General features: G+C 40.6%; 1 protein-coding gene across 2 annotated transcripts in view; it reads right to left on the bottom strand.

Moving 5' to 3' along the window:
• Positions 1 to 10,788: 10,788 nt before the first annotated feature.
• pdss2 (prenyl (decaprenyl) diphosphate synthase, subunit 2) overlaps positions 10,789 to 25,966 on the bottom strand; it is a 221,227-nt gene continuing 206,049 nt past the window's right edge. For both annotated transcript variants that reach the window (XM_059983003.1, XM_059983004.1), the window contains one exon: positions 10,789 to 11,880. In XM_059983003.1, the coding sequence (XP_059838986.1) occupies positions 11,725 to 11,880 (156 nt within the window). In that variant the 3' untranslated portion in view covers positions 10,789 to 11,724. The remainder of the gene's footprint in view (positions 11,881 to 25,966) is intronic.

The following is a 25,966-nucleotide window of genomic DNA, read 5'->3' as shown; positions in this document are numbered from 1 at the left end:
GTCTGTGCATATAACAACCGTTGCCCGGGTGCTTCACCAGTCGCAGCTTTATGGGAGAGTAGCAAAGAGAAAGCCACTGTTGAAAAAAACTCACATGAAATCTCAGCTAGAGTTTGCCAGAAGGCATGTCGAAGATTCTGAAGTCAGCTGGAAGAAGGTTCTATGGTCTGATGAAACCAAAATTGGGCTTTTTGGCCATCAGACCAAAGACTTTGGTATAAGCTAAACACCACACTTCATCAAAAACATACCATCCCTACCATGAAGCACGGTGGTGCTGCATCGTGCTGTGGGGACGCTTCACTGCAACAGGCCCTGGAAAGCTTGTGAAGGTAGAGGGTAAAATGAATGCAGCAAAATACAGGGAAATCCTGGAGGAAAACCTAATGCAGTCTGCAAGAGAACTGCGATTTGGGAGAAGATTTGTTTTCCGGTAATACTATGACTCCAAGCATAAAGCCAAACTACACAAGAATGGCTTAAAAACAACAAAGTTTAAGTCCTGGAGTAGCCAGGTCAGAGTTCAGAGCTCAATCCAATTGAGAATTTGTGGCTGGACTTGAAAAGGTCTGTCCACTCACATGGTCCATTCACTCCGAGGATGGGCAAGGAGAGCAACTGTTTGGTGTGATCAGACTTCGACAGCCCAAAAGTCTGTAAAAAGTGAGTTTCCAGCGATCAGTATTTATTGTGGTCAGGTGGTGTTTAAGCAGACTCACCACTCTTGCCACTGTGGAATTGCTGAGCAACGTTACCACGTAGTAGAATTTGGTGTTGTTGGCGGAGATTTCTCGCAGTGCAAATTGAGCCTTAGCTTGCACAAACCAAGCGACGGCAACTTGCCGATGGGTGAGACCTGTGGTACTTGAAGTTCTTAATATCCAGCAGTGGCTTGTGATCATAAAAATGAGATTTAGACAAGACCATATCACCTTTGGTTGCCCCCATAGAGGCCACTGTGTCTTGGTGTGCTGCCATCTTACTGGAAAACTGTCTGGGCCAGATGCTTTCCATCTGTTCACCCTGGAGGATGTCCTCAGGGTGGGCTCGGCCTACAAATAAGGCCGGGGTTGTTATTAAAGTATTTCCCCAACAATCATCAAATTTCAATCAAAGAGCTTGGGAGGAGAAGTGGAGCACTTGACCTATCACATCTGTCGTCTCAGTCAGGTAGCCGTGAAGCAGAAAAGGGAAATTATGCTTTGGTCTGTGGGAACCTGGGAGGTAACTGTATCCTCTACCATTGGGTGGTGTTGATCAAAAGTTGTCAAATTACAAATGCCACAGGCACTTGCATATCAAGATTGTAGAAAAGGTCTTAAAAATAAACATTTAAAAAAAAATTCTGTCAGTTAGATATATCCTCTCAATTTGTAGATCTTCATGGTTCAAAGGTTCATTTATTATCAAAGTATTCAACACTGAAATTCTTCAATTCTCCGGGTAGCCATGAAACCAAGAAAGAAAAGAAAGGCAGCACGATCGCCAACCCCCAAATCCCCCCTCTCTGCACAAAAACTGCACAAGATGATCAGGCACATCAACCCTCAAACACCTCCTCCCAGACAAAGAAAAACAAACAACAATGGAACAGGTACATCAACGCCCAAGTCCCCCTCAGTGCAGAAACAAAACATAAGGAGATCGGGTGAAAAAACACAGAATATAAAAACTATAAGACTGAAAAATAGGGCCTATATTCCAAAGTCCACATCCAAAATACAGAAAAAAAAAGCTGGGCAACATTCTCTGGGCACAGTGGCAGTCTCCCCCCTTCTCCAGTACAGAGGAACTGATCATGGGCTGTCTCGTTCATCAGGTAGGAAGTTGGTTTGGCCTGAGCCGTGAGCACAGGTCACAGCAATTATACAATGAACTGAAGGAGAGAAGTTGTTCCCTCCCTCACTGGTTGCTGCCTTGTCTCTCCTCTTTCCCCCCCATGGCTACACACTTGTACTGGGGCCCAACATGTCAAATTGGTTCCCTGATGAAACTCGCTCTGCAAATCAAAGTTTTTTTTAAATTAAAAGTTTGGGAAGCTTTTAATTATTTAATGAGTGTCATTGATAGAATGTCAGAGGTTGGGCTGGGTTGGGGTTTTTATTCAATAATTCATCTAGTTTCCAAATTCTTCACATCACAAACTAACAGCGAGTCTGCAATTAGAGGAGTGAATTAGTTATTGTCATGAATAGGGAAAATCATCAATATGCACAGAATATGCTTAATGCCTGTAAAAATATTCAAAAGCAATTATGCCCAATAATTTAACCTTCAGGTCTTCAGTTCAAATCTTGCAAAGTGCTGGAGTTTGTAATATTTTCAATCAGTTTATTTATTATTTTAAATTGTTTCCTAACTTCCCTGAAATGCCTGAGAAAAATATTATGGATTTCTTTCTTTCTATTAATCCACTGGGTAAAGGTTTAATATCATTTATTCGTGATAAATTAGCATTCTTACGGCATGCCCCTGTGGATAAAATTAGAATGGCTTGGGAGCATGATTTAAATATCTCTTTATCCGATGAGATTTGGGACTCAATTCTCAAATCGTTTAATTCAACCTCTCTTTGTGCTTGCCATTGCCTTTTACAGTTTAAGATTGTTCATACAGCCCATATGTCTAAATCTAAATTATCTCGCTTTTACCCTAATATTAGTCCTCTTTGTGATAAATGCAAAAGGGGCGAGGCTTCTCTTATTCATATGTATTGGTCCTGTCCTGGCTTAGAGAAATTTTGGAAAGACGTTTTTATAACTTTATCCTGTATTCAGAAATCACCACTTAGAACCTAACCCTTTAACTGCTCTGTTTGGTTTTTTGGGTGAGACAGATATACGTTTGAGTTCGACTAAGTGTCGAGTATTATCTTTTGCTTCTCTCCTGGCTAGATGTTTAATCCTCCTTAGATGGAGAGATGTTGCCCCGCCCACGCATGCTCAATTGCTTAATGATATCATGTCCTGTTTAGACCTTGAAAAAATTCATTATTCAATTCTTAATTCGAATATAAAGTTTCATAAGGTCTGGGGACCTTTTATTGAGTACTTTCATAACCTTCCTCTTAATTAAGGTTTTTTTTTCAGTCCCTTTCAGCTCTTTTTTTTGGTAGTAGGCATTATTATCTTCTGTTTTCAAGTGTATTTACAGTTTTGGGGGTTTGAATGTCCTGATTTATATTCTCTATATTGTGTTGTGGTTGGTTTGGAGTTTTTTTTGCTGTGGGGCTTGGGGAGGATACTAACTTTACATGACTTCAATTTGGGTGCTTTCTCAATTATCTTTTTTGTATTATATTATTATTGTATGTTTATTTTTGTACTGTATTAATTTTTTAATTTTGGTTTGGGGTTTTTTCTTATCTGTAGTGTTGTAGAAAATGCATAAAAAACCCAATAAAAATAAATAAATAAATTGCAGCAAAATACGCAAGTGGAGTTTGAACAAATGTAAATGTTAAATTTAGTAAAGGACCTACCTATCTATTTGTTTGCTGTGTTCGGGGATGAAGTTCCACATACTATCATGTACAGCTAACACCATATGTGAAAACAAAAGAGAGATTTTCAACCACTAACATATTTAGGCTATGAAGCACAAATATTTCATTAAAAAGTTTTAATGTTTAACATTTTTAGGTCATTAGTGACTGAATATAATGAAATGCACATGCTTTTTTGTCTCCAATTATAAGACTTCCCTTCAAATGTATCAGGTTTTCAGTTGCTTCTGATAATGCGTTGTCAAATTTGAAAACAATTAAATTTGTTTATTTTTAATCTAAAACATATCAGCTCCATAGACCTTATCTTTTAGACCCTGCAATGTGCGAGTCCACTTCAGCCTTTGCAGAAAATGTGGGAAGGGGCCCCCGGCTGCCAGCTCTCCAGGATATGCCTCGGACGCTCCAGGAATTGAAGATGGACTCTTTGATATCACTACAAGAAGCCCTGCAGAAAGTTACCAGGAGCTGAGGAAAAGTGCGGTGTTTAAATAGGTTTTAGGAAGGCTTACGTTGGTTGTAAGTTTGTTGGAGAACAAAAGGAGGCTGCTTGCCGAGCAGACCACTGGTGGACACAGGATGTTCTCTCTAGGAATATTCTAACAGAACTTCTTCATTCAGAGAGTGGTGAGAGTGCAAAACGCATTGCCGGCGCCTGTGATGGATGCAATTTTGATTTCAACATTTAAGGGAAATTTGGATAGATGGGAGGTATAGATGGCTATGGTCTCAGTGCAGGTCAAAGGGAATATGCAGATTAATGGTTCAGCAGAGACTAGAAGGGCCATAGGGCCTGCTCCTGTGCTGTAGTGTTCTATGACTAAAAAAATAAGTCACCAATATTGAATCTCAATCTACGTAAGTGTTAACATAAATCAGGTTATATATCCAATTGTTACTTGTTGGGCCTTGTTCTGTGCAGATTGGTTGCTGCATTTCCTATATTATAATTCATTCCTTTCTGATAAGACCATAAAACACTGGAGCACAATTGGGACATTTGCTCCATCGAGTCTGATCCACCAATCCATCATGGCTGAATTATTATCCCTTTCAACTCCCTTTTCCTGCTTTCTGTCCACAACATTTGGTGCCCTTACTGATTAATAACTTATTAACCTCCGTTTTAAATACAAGGCCATCAGGCATAGAAGCCAAATTAGGCCATTTGGCCCATCGATTATGTTGTTGCTCTTTATGGTTTCACTTTCAGTCTATGAAGTTAATGCTTCTTTTCTTCTCTTGTCACTGTAATGGACCAAACTAGATCTGCACTAATCCCTGGGAGTTATTTTCTAATGATGGGGGTTCAGTGACAAATTCTAAAAGTTAAAGCGATGTTTCAGCGTTCATTGGTTCCAAAAGGCAGTTTGCATAGTTACGTTGCTGCTGACCGGTGATAAGATGCAAAAGATGATTTGATGTTTACCATTTGCAGTTGGAGTGGGGATTGATGGTTGCGATTAGGGAGCATTTATATTTTTCCGGCCATTAGGGAAGAAATCCACTAATGGAGAACATAAAACTCATGCATGGAATGGGAGGGTTGAATGTTGACGTGGGCGTATCGAATAGATCACACTGTAGCACCTCTGAATTCCATGTCAAGTTAATGGCACTTGGTGGTATTCATTAGCAAATGGTTCAGCACTTTCAGATAAGAAACAGATGTGATTACACTTAAGTTTCCAAAAGCTGCTACATACATTGTATAATAAAAGGAGTCAAGGTGCTGTTTGTTTCATGACCCAAAATTAACTTGTATTCACTTCCTCTGGTTTTAAGGCGATTTCAAAGATACCATTTTTTTTAAACTCTCTCAATGCTTCCTTTCCCACTCTCAGTTTGGGGGCCTGGGTTGACAGTCAGTGGCTGAATTCACCTTCCTGAATCGTATAGTGTTAATTTCACAATCCTTCAGTTTAATTGGTTAGGATGATGTATTTCATCTTAAGCATTTAAGGCTAACTTGCATACACTCTGGTTCTGTGAATTCCAATGTGGGAATGTAAGACCAAAGTCAAGGATGGGCAGATGTGCTGGAATGAGTGAGTGAGTGTACGGGTAGCTGAATTTCTGCCTGTTCTTGCTGAACAATTTAAACACAGGGCCAGATGGGCTGAAAAGGCAAGATGTCAGGACCCTTTATTCCCAATCTTTGCCTACCAATCAGCCACTGTTTTATACATGCTACGATCTTCCCTGTAATACCGTGGGCTTGTAGCATGTTAAGCAGCCTCGTGTAGGGCACCTTGTCAAAGGCCTTCTGAAAATCCAAGTACACATCAACAGATTCTCCTTTGTCTTTCCTGTTTGTTACTTCAGAGAAGCCCAACAGATTTGTCAGGCAAGATTTTCCCTTGAGGAAACCATGCTTATGGCCTATTTTATCCTGTGCCTCCAAGTACCCTGAGACCTCTTCCTTAATAATTGACTCCAACATCTTCCCAATCACTGAGGTCAGACTAATAGTTTCCTTTCTTCTACCTCTTTCCCTTCTTGTGAGTCATAGAAACTCAGAAAAACTACAGCACAATACAGGCCCTTCAGCCCACAAAGTTGTGCTGAACATTTCCCTACCTTAGAAATTACTAGGCTTACCCATAGCCTTCTATTTTTCTAAGCTCCGTGTACCTATCCAAAAGTCTCTTAAAAGACCCTGTTGTATCCACCTCCACCACTGTTGCCAGCAGCCCATTCCACACACTCACCACTCTCTGAGTCAGAAACTTACACCTTACATCTCCTCTGTACCTACTCTCCAGCACCTTAAACCTGTGTCCTCCTGAGGCAACCATTTCAACCCCGCGGAAAAAGCCTCTGACTATTCACAAGATCAATGATTCTCATCATCTTGTACACCTCTATTAGGTCACCTCTCATCCTCTGTCGCTCCAAGCAGAAAAGGCCAAGTTCACTCAACCTATTCTCATAAGGCATGCTCTCCAATCCAGGCACCATCCTTGTAAATCTCCTCTGCACCCTTTCTAAGGTTTCCACATCCTTCCTGTAGTGAGGTGACCAGAACTGAGCACAGTACTCCAAGTGGGGTCTGACCAGGGTCCTATATAGCTGCAACATTACATCTTGGCTCCAAAGTTCAATTCCATGATTGATGAAGGCCAATCCACACTATCCACAACACAGGTCATATTCTGCATGGAGATTGATGACCAGTGGTGTGCCTCAGGGATCTGTTCTGGGACCCTTACTCTTTGTGATTTTTATAAATGACCTGGATGAAGAAGTGGAGGGATGGGACAGTAAATTTGCTGATAACACAAAGGTTGGGGGTGTTGTGGATAGTGTGGAGGGCTGTCAGAGGTTACAGTGAGACATTGATAGGATGCAAACCTGGGCTGAGAAGTGGCAGATGGAGTTCAATCCAGATTAAGTGTGAGATGGTTCAATTTGGTAGGTCAAATATGATGGAGAATATAGTATTAATGGTAAGACTCTTGGCAGTGTGGAGGATCAGAGGGACCTTGCGGTCAGAGGTCCATAAGACACTAAAAGCTGCTGCGCAGGTTGACTCTGTGGTTAAGAAGGCATACAGAGCATTGACCTTCATCAATCGTGGGACTGAGTTTAGGAGCCGAGAGGTAATGTTGCAGCTATATAGGACCCTGGTTAGACCCCATTTGGAGTACTGTGCTCAGTTCTGGTCACCTCACTACAGGAAGGATGTGGAGACCATAGAAAGGGCACAGAGTAGATTTACAAGGATGTTGCCTGGATTGGGGAGCATGCCTTATGAGAATAAGTTGAGTGAACTTGGCCTTTTCTCCTTGGAGTGATGGAGGGTGCGAGGTGACCTGATAGAGGTGTATAAGATGATGAGAGGCACTGATCATGCGGGTAGTCAGAGGCTTTTTCACAGAGCTGTAATGGCTGGCACGAGAGGGAACAGTTTTAAGGTGCTTGAAAGCAGGTACAGAGATGTCAGGGGTAAGTTTTTTACGTAGAGAGTGGTGACTGTGTGGAATGGGCTGCCGGCTGCGGTGGTGGTGGAAGCGGAAACGATAGGGTCTTTTAAGGAACTCCTGGACAGGTACGTGGAGCTTAGAAAAATAGAGGGCTATGAGTGAGCCCAGATAATTCCTAAGGTAAGGACATGTTCAGCACAGCTTTATGGGCTAAAGGGCCTGTATTGTGCTTTAAGTTTTCTTTGTTTCTGAAAAAAGACATTGAGCTTTTCTTTCCTTTGCTTTCTCTGAGTGTAGTCTCTCTTCCTGGAAGCCTCAAGATCGCCTCTCTAATTACGTCCACTGAGATGATGGCCTCTCCAACAATGGCCACTGCGCTTGTCCTTGCCTTCCTTCAATTTGCTCTTGCTACTTAATCCCAAACACTGATTGGCCGCTAGTCAAAGTTCTATTACCTCTTGGTGGAATAAACCTACTCTGATTTAGGGAGCAGATTTTTGCACCCAGGAAGTAAGTGGTGAGAGAAATCCTCTTGCAGTGATGTCCCTTCTACTTACTGTACGTATACTCAGAATTCGCTCCTTTCTTGAAGATTGGTCATAGTTATGGCACCTCTGAGCTCTTCTGGCCTGTGCTTCACTTCTCAGATGTTTCTCTCCAGAGTTTAGTACTTCAGGAGAAATAATCCCAAGGCCTGTTGTTTTTTCAGTTGGCATTCAACCTTTTCAGGAAGTCCGGTCCTCTCAACTTCAGTCATCAGCTGCAGTGCACGGACATTTGTACATATACTCTGCTGTCTGCTCTGATGACCAGCTACCCATCATCCATTGATACCTATAAGGAAATGGGCCCAAAGGCCAACATCTGCAATTCAAAGACCCTTTACCAACCCTCCTCACAGTTCAATACAACCAACAATAAAGCTTCATGATTGAATAATGGAAAAATTAAACCACTTAGCACATGGCTGGATGTCTGTGACTAGTGGTGTTCCATGGAGATCCATACTTTGATGTCTCCTGCTTGTGATTTATATAATGACCTGGATTTAGACATAGATGGGTGGGTTACTAAGTGTTCAAATGACATGAAGATTGGTGGTGTTGTACACATAGTGAAGAAGACTAGCAAAGACTACCGCGGGATACAGTTGCAGATAACGGGTGGAAAAATGGCAGATGGAGTTTAAACCAGGGAAATGTGAAGTGTTGCACCTTGAGAGATCAGATGTAAAGAGAGAGTGCACTCTTAATGGCAAGACCTTTAACAGTGATGATGACGGCTCACACTGCGAAAGGTTTACTTTGGGTGGCACTGGGAATCTCTGGCCTTTTCTTCAGGAGCACAGAAGAGCCCAGGAGAAATGGCAGAAGGGGTATATTGCTTCCGCCACCAATCCACCTGTCAGATACAGCTATGGTAGAGTCTGGAGGTTCCACATTGGGCTCATCAGCTGCCTCCTGAACCACGGAACTTGAGTAGAACCAAGACATCCTTGCACCCACCTGTTTACCTAAGAAAACATTGCGTGGCTGAAACGCCTCATTAACTGCTGTTTTACTGTGTGAAACCTTCTTGAGAAACATGGATTAACAAGCAGAATGGCATTGCAGCTGGTCTTCAGTCACATGCAATAAATAAACATGGTCATGCCTTCATATTGATCTCCATTTCTAAACACTAATTCCATTAATGTTAGTAACAGTGAATACTATGACCAGACCCTGCTGTATTGCACATTTTACACCAAGGCCCAAATATTCCTCTGTGTTTTAAATAAACTTACTAGGTTGTAGACAGAGAGCAGATTTATTTTTCAAATGGAAATAACTATAAGTTCATGAAGTATAGCCTGGAATCCTTGCAAGATAAATCAGTAAGAATAATCTATTGCTTTTCACTCTCTGCTGGAGTGGAAACTTTCCCACTGTTGCAGCTCGGCCTGTCAAAGAGTTTTAATTATGATGTTTCCCAGCAGGAAGAGGAATAAGTCATTCCACCTCTGGAGTTAGTCTGTCTATCAAACCCATTCTATCACTGAGTAACTGGTGAAAAGTCTACTCTTCTCCAAAAACAATTTCAATATTATATTGAAAATGCCTTTCACAAAAAAAATCCATGAGATGGCATGAGTGACATTTTACTGTATAGAAAGATAATTTGGCGCCTGGATTGTTCAGACATTATTTCAATGTGAATTATTTTTATTGAACTGTTAGAGGAAAGTTTTTGAGTTTTCATTTCACTGGTACTATTAAAATGCTAACTGTAATCCTCAACTAGTAAGCAGAGATCAAGGGCAGGGGGGAGCCAACTAAAGAGAAAAGAGTAAGCTGGGAAGTTAAGAAAACTGGAGTTTTGGTCCAGTAGAAGAAACCGCGATGAATTTTGTCCTAAAAGTCTTCAACCTTTTAACCTTTGTACGGGCTAAAATTGGAAATCAGTATTTTCACTTTACTGAAGTTCCTAAAAGCAACTGGCCAAATCGCATATCCTAGGAATTTACACACAGCCCTTGCTCTGCATAGTGATCATAATCATAGTGATATAAACACTTATGAGCACAAAACTTTATCGGTATGAAACATGACATAGTTATCTGTTTCTGCGGTGGTAGGAGAGATGCCTTGGATGTAGAGGGTATGGATTAGGAAGAACAATTACTCAGATTGCATTTTTCAAATTAAACCTAAAAGAAGGAATCCGTTTGTAAGTCAAGATATCTCAGAAACAATCGTCTGCAGTCAGAATGATGCTGAACAACAAAGAAGATACCTGATAGACAAATCGCACAACTGGGGAGAAATACTTCACTAACATTATACTTATTGAAAATTATTTTCATTTTATCTACTGAAATCAACATACAGACGTTTATAAACAACAGGAGTATAATAATGTGATGCATTGCCTTTTTTGCGAAGAATTTGGAGAATGTAAACATACTAATTATTTGAGTGAACCTTGTAATAATATCTGCTTGCTGTGTTAGCTGTCTTCAGATTAAAATTGGGCTGTAATTACACCACAGAAGGAAGAAAGGTAGCTTAGACCGAATCCAGACCATTTATGTAAACTCAGCCTTCTTGTCAACGTTGGTCTCGGGTTGCATGAATGCAAACCACAAAAATCATCTCTATGAACAAAATAGAGACAGTGTCAACTTACAGACGAGATATTCCATATACTGCGACTGTCATTTTTGCTTCATTGTTGAAGACTTTTCCAAGTCCTAAGGTTAAAAAGAAACTTACTTTTGCCTCAGCAGGAATATGACAAACGTGAAGTGAATGAGAACAGTTTTCTGGAATGATAAAAGTACATTTTATATTTTAAGAGGAGACGCAAGAAAGGGAGTTTTATTTTAAGCATTTTATTATAAAACCATCCTTCTACCTTTGGTTAGAGCCATCAACAGCAAAAGGCAACTTTAAGGGATATAAATCAGACATAAACTTGAACAAATGATGTATTTACTAATTTTAAACAGATTATTGGTTTACTGTTGCAGCTTTAAGTGTAGTATCTGTGGTATCAAATTGGATCTTCCCAAGAAATAGGAAAACCCCGAAAGATCGTTAGCCGTAATAAAGTCTGGCAAAAAAATAAAAATAATCAAATCTTGATTATATGTGTGCAGAACATAATATTCTGCACAGGTTTTCTGTGATGCTTTTAAATCAAACTAACATAATTTCTCACAAGTCACAAACAGGAATTTAAACAGCAATATTTTTGCACAATCTTGGATGAAATCTTTACACTAAAAATTGCCCTATGGGTGATAAATTAGACTATACTCTGACATGGCAGGTCTATCAGGCAGGTTATGAAGTGTTTCTTGCAACACCTGCAGTCTCATTACCCCCGTCCTCCAAGTGTAGGGAAAAAAACCACAGGCCACCACAGTGGCGCCATTCATGGTTGTGTCCAATCAATACGGCCTTATTTCCTGTCCATTTGCTGAGGTCACAGCAGCAAAACTCATTAATTATTTCTGCCCTTGCTGCCTCTACTATGCTTCTGGCATGACAAGGGAAAGCTGTTTGACCTTTCTGTAAATTTCTGCAATTTTTTTTGCAGAGTGAGTTGAGGATGAGGAAAATGCCACGTTAACTTGCTTCATTACACTGTGATTAAAAGAGTATATCTTTATCCATCACAGTGCACAATTTCAGTCAGAACTAACTAAAATCACAATTTATTTTTCAAAGAACAATTAAGTAGCAGGTTCCACTGACATCTTATCTGCATGGGTTTACGATAGTTTGACTTTCCACTGCAGTTCACCATTTAGAATTTGGTTACAGCATAAATTATGTTTTCCAAAGTTGATCTTGCTTCTGAAGTAGGAAAGCATCTTAGGGCTTCCAATGCTTGGTTTCCATGGTAATGGCATAATTCAAAAGATGAACTCACACCTTTTCCAGCCTTGATTATTTGACGTAACTACAGAAAGTAAAAAAAAACACAAAATATGAGAAAAATACATACTTCATCTATTGCATATATAAAAACACTGTTTATAATGACACTAGCATACATTCTTTTTTTAACAAGAAAATAAATATATTAATTGGTTCAATCAATAGGTTTTGAAAGTTCACATTCACAAAGCTAAGCTTTTACAAACAATTGTCAAGATGCATTATTATGAACTTTCAGACAGGCTGCTGTTAGAAAACTTATTTGGCATGAGATGTGCAGAAAAATAAATATTCCAGGAAATCTGAAGTTTTTACAAAAAGACTTCATAGAAAAATTAAAATTAGATCAAGAAAAAATTCAAAAGACTATTTGTTAAACTATTTGAAGGTACATCCAAAATAAGATCAGGGCTTACAATAACATTATTTTAAACAGGTTCTTTAGCGTTAAGAGTAAATTATGTGAGTTATGTCAATTTTAATACTCTCAGCAGTATTTCACATATATCATGGACAAGAAAGAAATAATTCTGAAGGTTAAGTGCAGTTTAATTTACGGTGATTATTGTAAAGATGGTTCTGACCCTCGACAAAGTTGATAGACAAATATGTTTTTGATATCACAAAGACTGCCTATAGTTTCTTGAGTAATAATGTTTGGTTCTGTCTCTGCTTGTTTTTTGTTATCTTCAGCATTTTCAGGTTAACTTCATAGACCTCACAGAGTCAGTGACAGCAACGTAGATGCAATCTGCAGGTACCTTTGATGCACAATGGATCTATTTGTACTTCTGTATGAGCTAAAGCATTGGTGGGTGGGGTGGGAGCTGAAGAAATAGCCCAACTTACAGAAAGCAAACCCACAACACCAACTTAGTCTACTCTGTATTACAAGAAGAAAACAAAATACAATTGGAACTGTGGTTGGTTGGCATCCGTCTCTCTCAAAGGACAATGGGTGCTGATCATCATCACAAGCCCAGGCAGAAGGTATGGCAATCCTGAGATGCCCAGTCATCAAGATGCCCCTCTCGGCTTCACTAGTGTAGTCCAAAGGGAAGCTTATGAAGCAATATGTTTGGCACCAGCTTGGCTGCAGGAGCTGCTAGAAGGACGTTCAATAACGTCCAGCTGTCTTTGTATTTGATTGCCCATGGCATTATGCAATTAGAGTTAAACCCAGATACCTTGGAAGTGGCATTGGCTTATTGTTGTCACATGTACCATACAGTTCATATGGATCAATTGATTACACAGTGCGTCGAGGCTGTGCAGTGCAAAACAATAACAGGATGCAGAATAAAGTGTAACAACAGAGCAGGTAGACAGTAAGGTACAAGATCATAGGGAGGTAGATTGTGAGTTCAAGAGATCATCTTATTGCACAAGGGAACCATTCAATAATCTTGTAACAGAGGGGTAGGATTTGTCCTTGAGCCTGGTGTTATGTGAGTAACAGAGACAGGACCACGGGGCTAACTGGTCCACAATTACTGCAGCATCCCCTCTGTAATTTACAGTTGCCCCTTATACTCCTAGTCTGTCCCCTGCATGTCCTGTACCCAATCCAGATGCCTCTTAAATGTCGCAATTTACCTGCCCCGACCACTTCCCCTAACAACTCATTCCACATACTCACTACCCTTTGTGTGAAGAAATCACCTCAGGTCTCTCTTAAATCTCTCCCCTCTTCACTTGTATCTGTGCCCTCCAGTTTTGGACTCCCCAACCCTGGAAACAAGACTATGAACATCCACCTTATTCATAACCTTCATCTGCTTTCAGGCTTTTGTACTTCTGCCCAATGGGAGGGGTGAGAAGAGAGAAAACATCCAGGGTGGGTGGATTATGTTGGCAGCCTTACTGAGGCAGTGAGAAGTATAGACATACTCCATGGATGTGAGGCTGGTTTCTGGGATGTGTCCACCACACTCTGCAGTTTCCTGCAGTCATGGGCAGAGCAGCTGTCATACCAAGCCATGACACATACAAATCTGTGCTGCTGGCTGCCTGCCCACGTTTGCAATGCATGCCCTGGTCTTTTTGAGGTCTTGATGCTTGTGGCATTAACAATTCAAACTTGGTTGTTTGAAAAACAGATTTTCATTTAAAAAAGACAATCAGGCGGAGGTTTGGTGACTGTTGACTTTTGAGTGGATTATTCAAATAAAACTTGAAAGACAGGGATAGGGAGCTAATGAGGTGCTTGGCAAGATGGCAATGTAGCTAGGGACGTAACAAGGAGAACAGCAAGAAAGTAGAAAATGCAGCAGTGGGGAGTCAAGGATAGACTAGAAAAGTGAGTGGTGCAGTGTGTCTTTAAACATTACTAAAGAAATAAAAGCACAAGAGATTGTGCAGGTGCTGGAAATCCAAGGCAACACACACACAATGCTGGAGGAACTCAGCAGGTCAGACAGCATCCACGGACAGGAATAAAGAGTTGATGTTTTTGGTTGAGGGCCTTCCTCGGGACTAAAGATATCAATAAGCAGTTTTGTAGAATATACTTAGTGAAGATAAAGCCTATTTTTCTGGCAGAGGAGTGAATTGTAAATCTCACCATCCACAGAAATTGATGTGTACATCTTTGACGAAGGCCCAAAGCGGATTATATCCTTAATGTGTGTTCACTTAAGGGAGAGTGTAATAACTGAATACCAAGCTTACACAGGTAGTCACCATTGTGACTCTGGCAAAGGGATTTACAATGTATAAAAACATCGTAAAATGTGCAAGATCTCATGTCCTGGCCCAATTACTCGGCATTCACAAGAAATCTGTTTTGTACTCCATCTGTATAATGTCATGCCAAGTAAATACAAAACTCCACAAGGTCACGTCTCGGGAGAGCATTTACGAGGAGAAATATCCAAATGTTTTCAGTTACCCATCATAACTCAGGTAAATCTTGCCCTCAGTGCTTCGTCTTGGTCTCTGTTGTGTGCAGCAAAATGAACTGGTATTGGTTTATAATGTCACACGTACCACGAATGTGATAAAATGGAAAGCTGAGTTTTGCAAGCCATTCATCATTTCAAAACACAAACATTACAGGGGAAAGTAATAACAGAATGCAGCATATTGTGTTACAACTACAGTTACAGGGAATGGTGCAGTACAGGTAGACAATAAGGCACAAGGGCCTTAGTAATAAACTGGTAGATTGTGAGGTTAAGAAGTCATCTTGATCTACAAGAGGTCCATTCAAAAGTTTTCTAATAGCAGGACAGGAGCCCTCCTTGAGTACAGGGGTGTGCATTTTCAAGCTTCTTACCTTCTGATAATGGAAGGGGGAAGAAGAGAAAATGTATAGATGGAAGGAGTCTTTCATTAAATTGGCTGCTTTTCTGAGGCAATGGCAAGTGCAAACAGGTGAACATAGTACTATACGATATCAACACTGGATACAGTTTTGGAGCACTATATATTTTCATAATGACTTCCTTTGACATGTATGCTATTGCTTCAGCTGTAAAGGTCAACATTCAATTAGATTTATTGATTGCTGATCTCTGTTGGTTGGATATGCTGAACCACAAATCTTAGATGGCACGTTCAGTCCACTTTTAACTTCATCGCTGTTTTAATATTTTTTCATGAGGTTGCCCAACTTTCTCAGAGACTTTTAAATTCCTGCTGCTCTAATTCCCTACATAGTTACTCGAGCAAATAATGGAACTGCTAATCTGTCTGCCATAGTTTAGCACTGTCTGCAAATTTTATTAATTTACAATAGGTTTCTGAATTCAATCCCATTTACGCTCAATTATTGCTGTCAACATTGATCCCTGGTACACTTAAAGTTCAAAGTAAACTTATTTACCGAAGTACGTACGTCACCATATACTATCTGAGATTCATTTTCTTGCAGCGGATATTCACAGTAAATATAAAGAAATACAATAGAAGCAATGAAAAAATATATAAGGTGGATTAACAGCCAATGTGCAAACAGGCAGACAGCATCTGCAGAAAGAGTAAACAGTCCATATATCAGGTCAATGACTTCTCATCAGAACTGGTCCAGTGACTCTCTTTCCAAAGATGCTGTCTGGTTTGGCTGGTATTTCCAACATTGTTTGCTTTATTTTAAAACCAGAGAAGACCTGTAATTAAGAATTTCAGCAAATTTAAATGTCTCTGCAATTATATACAGATAAAGCAAAAGGAAATGTTTTTCAACCTATCCAATTTACCGTCTACAATACTAATCTCTTGCTCTTGTATTTCTCTTCTCGCCACCCACTCAATTTATTATTTAACATTAGCATAACCTTTGCCATAATCATATACTCGGGGGTGCACTACACAGTCTCACAAAAAAACTCATAATTAATCATCAATATAGCATTCAATCCTACAATCATTGAAATTGAAACCTCTGTCACAATCCTTCATAATTTAAAATATCAAATTGTTCTCAATTTACTGTTGGAAACAATGACTGAGTTGGAACACTATACTGTAATAATGGATAAAATAGAGGATATTCATGTAACCAAAGACTCACTCTCACTAGCAGCTTATGCAATAAGATTTACCTGTTCATATTTTCACCATTTGTCTCTTCTGTACAATCGTCACTAACATGTGACCTCGAAGTTCAGGGTGACTTAAAACTAATATGTTCCCCACACTTCAACTGCTTACTTACAGAGCATTAAATATAATGAATTCCCCCTACACTGTCGAAGTCCAGTTGTGTTCTGACTGAAGAAACGTTGCACCAAGAAGCTCTGCCATGACTCCTTCCTGAGGGGGGGATTGAACAAGCTTGGTTTCTCTCCAACCTTTCTGCTATGAGGTCTTCTTGAAGATATTTTCATTTTGAATAATTTAGAGTTTGAGAAACCAGCAAGGTCACAGAAGAGTCAATCACATAGAACTAAGTTGGACAAATGGTGTCAAAATTACCATGCTAAATGCAATATAAGAAAGAAAAAGTAAACATAACAGATCTACAATAACAACAGCATTTATAGACGGTCTTTAATAAGAAAGATTTTCAAAGCATTTCACTCATGGAGATGGAATGAACCATAAAGATTGATAGTGGGACAAAAGTAAGGCTTTTACGGTCAGGGAGCCAAATGATTCAGGGGATAGAGGGAGAAGTGAGAGTGAACAGGGTAAAACGAAGGATGTGTCAATGAATTTGCTTTGGTGAGCAGGTTGCTCCAGTAAGCAAGATTTTGGAGTGAAGGAGGATGAGAGGTGACTTGACAGAGGTATATAACATGATAAGAGGCAAAATCACTAAGCAATTACGATCACTTGCAACCAAAGGAAACACACACTGGACCACTGTTACACCACCAGCAAGAATGCCTAATGTGCTATTCCATTCCCTCGCTTCAGGAAGTCTTATCACTTGGCTGTACTTCTGCTCCCTGAGACTGAAGACTACCGCACCAGCACTGAGGACCAAGAAGGTATGGACGAGGGAAGCACAGGAGAGCCTACAGGACTGCTTTGAATCAGTGGTCTGGACCAAATTCAGGGTTTCATCTCCGAATCTGGATGAGTTTGCTGCAGTTGTTTCTGACTTCATTGAAACCTGTGCGGATGAACCAGGAGGTATGTCGTCTGCTGAAGGCTAGATCTGTGGCATTCAAGTCTGGCGACCCAGGTCTATACCAGAAAACCAGGTATGATTTGCAGAGGGCTGCTTCAAGGGTGAAGAGACAATTTTGAATGAGGTTGGAGGCAACATCGGATGTACGACAACTCTGGCAGGGTTTACAAGTCATTACTTCCTACAAAGCGAAACCCAATAGCATGAATAGCAGCGATGCTTCAGTACCAGATGAACTCAACACCTTCTATGCCCACTTTAAAAGGGAGAGTATTACTACAGGTGTGAAGATCCCTGCTGTACCTGATGACCCTGTGATCTTTGTCTCAGAGGCTGATGTTAGGCTGTCTTTAAAGAGAGTGAACCCTCGCAAGGCAGAACCCTGGCAAGGCTTTGAAAACCTGTGTCAACCAACTAGCACGAGTATTCAAGGACATTTTCAACCTCTCACTGCTATGGGCAAAAGTTCCCACTTGCTTCAAAAAGGCAACAATTATACCAGTGCCTAAGAAGAATAATGTGAGCTGCCTTAATGACTATTGTGTCTACAGTGATGACCTTAATGACTTAATGACTATTGTATCTACAGTGATGAAATGATTTGAGAGGTTGGTCTTGACTAGACTGAACTCCTGCCTCAGCAAGGACCTGGATCCATTGCAACTTGCCTAATGGCAGACACAATCTCAATGGCACTTCACGTGGCTTTAGACCACCTGGACAATACAAACAACTATGTCAGGACGCTGTTCATTGACTATAGCTCAGCATTTAATACCATCATTCCCACAATCCTGATTGAGATGTTGCAGAACCTGGGCCTCTCTCTGCAATTGGGTCCTCAACTTCCTAACCGGTAGACCACAATCTGTGCAGATTGCTGATAACAAGTCCTCCTTCTCGATGATCAATACTGCTGCACCTTCAGGGGTGTGTGCTTAGCACACTGCTCTACTCTCTCTATACCCATGACTATGTGGCAATGGCATAGCTCAAATACCATCTATAAATTTGCTGATGATACAACCATTGTTGGTAGAATCTCAGATAGTGACAAGAGGGTGTACGGGAGTGAGATATGCCAACTAGTGGCGAGGTGTCGCAGCAACAATCTTGCACTCAACATCAGTAAGATGAAAGAGCTGATTGTGGACTTCAGGAAGGGTAAGACGAAGGAACACATACCAATCCTCATAGTGGGATCAGAAATGGAGAGAGTGAGCAGCCTCAAGTTCCAGGGTGTCAAGATCTCTGAGGATCTAACCTGGTCCCAACATATTGATGCAGTTATAAAGAAGGCAAAACAGCAACTATACTATCTTTCTCAGAGACCGACCACAGTAAGTCAGAGTTGGTCAGCACACCTCCACCACCCTCATCTTAAACACAGGCACCCCACAGGGCTGTGTGCTGAGCCCTATGTTCTACACACCCTTCACACGACTGCACCCCCATCTACACCTCCAATTCCATAATTAAATTTGCGGACGATACCACAGTGGTTGGCCTGATCTCGGACAAGGATGAAACAGCCTACAGGCTAGAAGTAGATCATCTGACGGAGTGGTGTAAGGACAACGACCTGGTCCTTAATACTTCTAAAACAAAAGAGATGATCATTGACTTCAGGAGATCAAAGGACAGAGTACACACCCCCTCCATATACATGGAGAGGCAGTGGAATGTGTGTAACACCTAAAGTTCCTTGTAGTTATGTTGTCAAAGCAGCTGACATGGACGCTGCTTGTAAAAAAGGCACAACAAAGACTATTCTTCCTCAGAAAGCTGAAACAGGCCAAACTCCCACAAAAGCTATTGCTTAACTTCTACAGAAGCACAATTGAAACCATCCTGACCAGCAGCGCTACAGTGTGTTATGCCAGCTGCACAGCCGCTGAGCGACAAGACCCACATTATGTAGTGAAGGCAGCCCAGCGAATTGTCAGGATGGAGCTCCCAGGACTGGACACCATCTATTCCAGCAGACTCAGGAGGAAAGCAATCAGCATAACCAGAGACACCACACACCCCGGCCACTCCCTGTCTGACCCGCTGCCGTCCAGCAAAAGGTTCAGGACACTAAAAGCCAGAACAAATAGACTGAGGAACAGCTTCTACCCCAGAGCTGTGGCCTCCATCACACCACTCCCACAGAACAATGACTGAAACTGTGAGCACACACAAGGACTCAAATACTTGCACTGACGGCACTTTGTGCATGACTGTGACATTCTGGTGCTGATGCAACTAATTTTCTGCTATTTATCTATTTAGTAACGTTTTTCTATTATTGTCTTGTTTTTATTTACCACTTTGTTTGATTGCCTGAGAGGAAGCCAAACAGAGTTTGATTGTATCTATGTATAATGCCAATAAAGATCATTCAATTCAATTCAATACTTCATTAGGAGTTTGAAGAGATTTGGTATGTCAACAAATACACTTAAAAACTTCAATAGCTGTACAATGGAGAGCATTCTGACAGGCTGCATCACTGTCTAGTATGGGGGGGGGGACTACTGCACAAGACTGAAAGAAACTGCAGAGGGTTGTAAATTTAGTCAGCTCCATCTTGGGTACTAGCCTTCAAAATACCCAGGACATCTTCAAGGTGTCTCAGAAAGGCACTGTCCATTATTAAGGACCCCCAGTACCCTGGGCATGCCCTTTTCTCACTGTTACCATCAGGTAGGAGGTACAGAAGCCTGAAGGCACACACTCGGTGATTCAGGAACAGCTTCTTCCCCTCAGCCATCTGATTCCTAAATGGACATTGAACCCATGAACCCTACCTCACTTTTTTATTATATATATATTTTTTCTTTGCACATATATTCAAAACATATATACTGTAATTGATTTATTATTTTTTTTTATTCTTCTATATTATGTATTGCAGTTAACAAATTTCACGACACATGCTGGTGATAATAATAAACCTGATTCTGCTTCTGATAGAGTGGACAGCCAGTGGCTTTTTCTCACCGCAAGATTAGCCAATATGAAAGGGCATTATTTTAAGCTGGGTATTAAGTGTGTGGAATGCACTGTCACAGTCAGAGACAGATACGTTAGAGACGTTTAAGAGAATCTTAGGCACATAGATGAAAAAATTGGAGGGCTATGTGGGAGGGAAGGATAGATTGATCTTGGAGTAGGTTAAAAGGTGGGCTGAGGGGCCTATAGTGTGCTATACTGTTCTGGGACTGACACTGAGGTAATGAGGAAATAGAACAAAGTATAAGGAAGCATGTTTTGGTGAGGTTAGTTTGTGAAAGGTGGAAGATGGGAGACCAGAGAAGGGAAGTTTGCTCCAGAGTCATCAAAAGCTTGAGTATAGGCAGGCATTGCTAGACAGAAAGAGTACTCTTTCATAGAGGTGAGGTTGCACAGTTAAAGTTCAGTCTGACTTGTTCTGGATTAGTCCAGTTTAGACAGACAGTAGTATCCAATCTAATTCTGCTCCTGTAGTGCTAGAATAGATTAGAAAGTCAGTCTGTTATCATCAGTCTGCACTACAGCACCTTAAACAAACACAAGTGCTGTATTATAGCAGGCCCCTGACCAGAATAACCTCTTCTTAAAAAAAAAACAAAATATTTTTGTTCACAAAATTCACACTGTACTCTGAAATATATCACCTTTCCTTCAATTCTGAATCAGAATACTGGAACTCCCTACCTAATAGAATTCTTGGAATCCCTTCCCCACGGGGAATGCATCAGTCTGAAGCAGCTCACTCCCATCTTCCTTCTCAGTGACATAGCACCTTACCGACTGGAGTCAGCAGATTCAATTAGGATGATCATGTTCCAGCTTCAGACTTCCATCCATATGCTGTTGAATGTGGAATTCTGAAACACTCAGAAGTAACAGATAGCCCGGCATCAACCACTTAGCTCTGACTACTGTTGGATTCCACTTGGAGTTCAGCAGCACAACTCAGTCTTGCTGAGATTTCCCAGCATTAACCTGGGGAATTTTTTCCAATGCTATCTGGGGATCCATGACTGACAGATTGGGGAGCCAAGGCAAGTAACTTCTGTTTTAAGAATGTGATTTTACTTTTGTTCATTGTTGTAGATTTATTTTCAAAGATTTTTTTTTACTTTCTCAATTATTTACTTCAACTTTAATTGTTTTTTAAAATTCCTGAATACCAGAGATATTGACAAGTTTACAATCTCTAATGGAAAATAAAGTTCCACCTCAGCATTGTCACCTGTTAAAGCCAATTAGCACAAAGCCAACCTGACACTAAAGGCCCCATCACCTTCATGAAGGCTTGGAAAGTCATGCTCCACACACGGTCCAGGTCTGTTTGGGCAGTTAAGGACCTTAGGTGACCACTCCAGGGACTAAACGTTGCAATCTGCTGCAATATTTTTTATTCTTAAAGCTGATGAAAGCCACATTGATGAAAATATTGTTATTAGTTGACGACTTTCAACATCATGAATTATAAACAGTAATGCAATTTACGTGATATAATGTGAACAATATATTTTGCTAGTCCATACTCATGATACAGCTACTGCCCATTGTTTGTAAGCATTTATTAACAATTTTTAAGCCTCTGTTCTCTACTTCATATATAATTCAACATTGGATGGCTGGAAGTGTGATCAATGTTAAGCTTTCGTATACCTTCGTACCCGGGGAGAAAAGATTGCTTTTTATCTCTTTAATTCTATTTGGTTCATATTTTAGAGATTACTGGCTCCCCTGAGCAAATTACTCATCAGCAAAAGTGATTTTTATTATAAATCTACAAAACTTCCAAGTCTACACACAAAAAAATTACTGTCTCTCAAAGTGCCTTTATCTTCTGGAAGTTGGAGCAGGGAGGTAATTTTTCTAAAATTCTGTACTCCCAACTTTCATTGAGATATGCGTTTTGAAAATGCACCTCTTTAAGGATCAAAAATCTGATAGGAAAAATGGTTCATAGCAAACAAGAGAATTTACAGGTAATATTAAATCAAAGTAAGTCTTACGATGTGTAAGCCTGAGGATTCAGAAGACATCAGAATTCAGAAAATGTGCATCAAGACATGAATAAGGAAAGATAAAGTTGAATATGAAAGCAGTCTAGTGAGAAACAACATCGCACAATCCTCTAAAAGTGAAAAGATTAGCAAAAGTCAGAATTGGTACCTTACAGACAGTTTGGGCAATAAAAAAATGACAATAGAATTAAGCAAATATTTCAGAGAATACACAGAAATACTGGCTTAGAGCAAATGAGAAGCTCAAAATAATTAGTATTAGTGCAACCTTTGGTCCTTGAGAAACAGGACTGTAGTAAAGATTTACCAGATAGACTACTGTGTTGCTGGGTGGCTGAGGTGTCTAGCATCAGGGATTAAGAGAAGAAATTTATTCAAGAAGAGTATAATGAAGCTTTGGAAACATAAAGTTTAACAGCCTGTGGCCACTTTATTAGGTAAACTTTACACCTGCTCGTTAATGCAAATATCTAGCCAGCCAATCACAAGGCAACAACTAAATGCATAAAAGTGTTCAGACACGGTCAAGAGGTTCAGTTGTTGTTTAAACCAAACATCAGAATGGAGAAGTAATGTGATCTGAGTGATCTTGACTGTGAAATGATGGCTGGTGCCAGACAGGATGGTTTGAGTATCTCAGAAACTGCTGATCTCCGGGGATTTGCATGCACAACAGTCTCTAGAGCAGGGGCTACCAAACTAGGGTCCATGGACCCTTCAGTTAATGGTAGGGGTCCATGGCATAAAAAAGGTTGGGATCCCCTGCTCTATAGTTTAAAAAGAATGGTGTGGAAAACAATAAGCAGTTTAGTGTATGAAAATACCTTGTCAATTAGAGAGGTCACGGGAGGATAGCCTGACTGGTTCAGGCTGACAGTAACTCAAATAACCATGCATTACAACAGTGATGTGCAGAAGAGCATCTCCAAAAGCACAACACGTTGAATCTTGAAGTGGATGGGCTACAACAGCAGAAGATCACGACCGTACACTCAGTGGCCAATTTATTAGATGCAGGTGGTACCTACTAAAGTGGACTCCTGAGTGTATACGCTGCGTTCTAAAGATTTAATAAATTTACATTCAAATCACAATCTCTGTGAATGTTACTTTTAACTCTCTCTACATCATTGACAAATACTTGTTACATCCTCGTTTCTTCAGACAAAGCAGACAGTCTTGTATTGAATTTCAACCACTACTGATTTTCCACTTACAAACATTAACAACTCCTTTTATAGGCTCCTGCCTCCTTGACAATTGTAGCTTTTCAGTTAACAAACCTCAGGATTGTTAAGGTTGCTTTGGTCATCTATAAGACAATTGGCAAAGGCATATCTGAGCAAACCAGCCTGTATCACATGATGCACAGGCAATCCTTCTAGGCAGCCAGCAAGAAGTAGGCATGAGAATCCGTAGGGCGGTTCAAACACCATAAGTGCCTGGTAATGTGGTCACGCAAATATACAAGCTCTCGACCTCATGATCCTGAGAGGTTCCACAGATGCTGGAAGTCCAGAGCAAGGCACATAAAATGCTGGAGGAACTCAGCAAGTCAGGCAGCATTGATAGAAGGGAATATACACAGTTGACATTTCAGGCTGAGACCCTTCATCAGAACAGGGTGAGAGTTTAACAGCAAATAAGAAACAGAAGGACTGGTTCCATGAGAGGTAACTGTCGGCAGAATTCAAAAGGTATAACCCATGTGAAGAGCAAAACAATTCGGTAATTCTTAGAATACACCGTTGGCAAATCGAGTTAGCATCTTAATCTTTAATGAAGTTTAGGCATCTGAAGTGGACACAGTCATCTTTCAGACATCTCCTTTGTCCTATTTCTGAAACCAGTGCCTGTTGCTTTCTTTTTTCGATCACTTCCCTTATCCACACTCTTGATTTTTATCTTAAATTTCACTTTTCAGCTTTCCTGAGCAATTTAATTGAAGACTGAAAATTCAACAGACTTTGGGCAGTCCATTTGGAGCATGACTACTTTGAACATCGAAGATCAGGTTAGATTTGGAGTTTAGGAGGATGAGGGATGATATTATTGAAACACAAAAAAAATCCTAAGTGTTCAAGACGGACCAGAAGTCATAAATATTTCCACTAGTGGTGGAATCTCGTGGTTATAGGTTTAGGGGTGGTCATTTAAAATTCCAGTGTATAGGACTCCATGCTGAGATTAGTGAATCTCTGGCATTGTCTGCACTAGACAACTGTGGATGCTAGATCACTGTAAGGATTAAAAAGATATATTTTGGATGATGAGGGGTTTGAGGGCTATGGGCTTGGGAGCAGGAGGAGAAAAAGCCAGGTGAGAATCAGCTATGATCATACTGAATGACAGAGCAGACTTGACATGGCCTACTTCTACTCTCTTTTTCTTCCATTCTCACGATTGTCCCCCTTCATCCACATTATGGCTCTTGTGTTAACTTCTCATTCTTACACATTTTGAAAATGCTATCACATCCTATCCATTTATCAGATGTCAGAGGTGAGAAGTGTGATGCTTTCCCTCCTTAAACCTCACCTCAATCACAATAGTAGGGAAAAAAATCCTACAAAAAGTAGTGGATACGGCCCAGTCCATCATGGGTGGAGCCCTCCCAACCATTGAGCACATCTACAGCAAAGCAGCATTCATCATCAGGGTCCCCCACCATCCAGGACACACTCCCTTCTCTCTGCTGCCATCAGGAAGAAGGTACAGAAGTGTGGTGAACTACATATACCTGTCTGGACATGCCCCCCCCCCCCCCACCGCTGACTGCTCCTGTGGCTCCTCCCACGGACCCTGGTATAAAGGCGACTGGAGCCACAGCCCCGGCCTCAGTCTCCAGGATGTAGTGTGGTGATCATTTGCTGCTTGTTCTTTCTTCCAGCCAATAAAAGCCTATATCTTGCCTCACGTCTCCGAGAGTTATTGATGGTGCATCAAGAAGTCTCAGGACTCACAGCACCATGTTCATAACAGTTACTACCCCTCAACCATCAGGGACTCTTGAACCAAAAGGGGATAACTTCACTTGCTTCATCATTGAAATATTCCCACAACCAATGGACTCACTATCCATCTTGTGCTCTTGACATTTATTGCTTATCTATTTATTATGATTTCTTCTTCTTTCTGTATTTGCACAGATTGTTGTCTTCTGCACTCTGGTTGAACGTCCTAGTTGGGCGGTCTTTCATTGATTCTGCATTGGTTATTATTCCATATATTTATTGAGAATGCCCACAAGAAAATGAATCGCAGGGTGGTATCTGGTGATATACATGTACTTTGATAATAAATTTACTTTGAACTTTGAAACTCGAGTTGCCAATGCAGATTTCAATTCCACTGTGTTTCCTTCTTCTCCACCTCAACACCATGATAGAAAAATAATCAGCACAACAAACAAAATGATCACCTTTCCTGTCTGTGTAGATCAAGAATAAAGAACACATTTGATCTGCAACTTTATCACTTTGTTTTGCCACCTTTCTTTCCATTGTTCTGCAGCAAAGTTT

Source organism: Hypanus sabinus, chromosome 10 (genome assembly GCF_030144855.1).
Source record: "Hypanus sabinus isolate sHypSab1 chromosome 10, sHypSab1.hap1, whole genome shotgun sequence".
Taxonomy (NCBI): Eukaryota; Metazoa; Chordata; class Chondrichthyes; order Myliobatiformes; family Dasyatidae; genus Hypanus; species Hypanus sabinus.
Note: the sequence above shows the minus strand (reverse complement) of the source record. Positions and strands in the feature narration are given on the sequence as shown.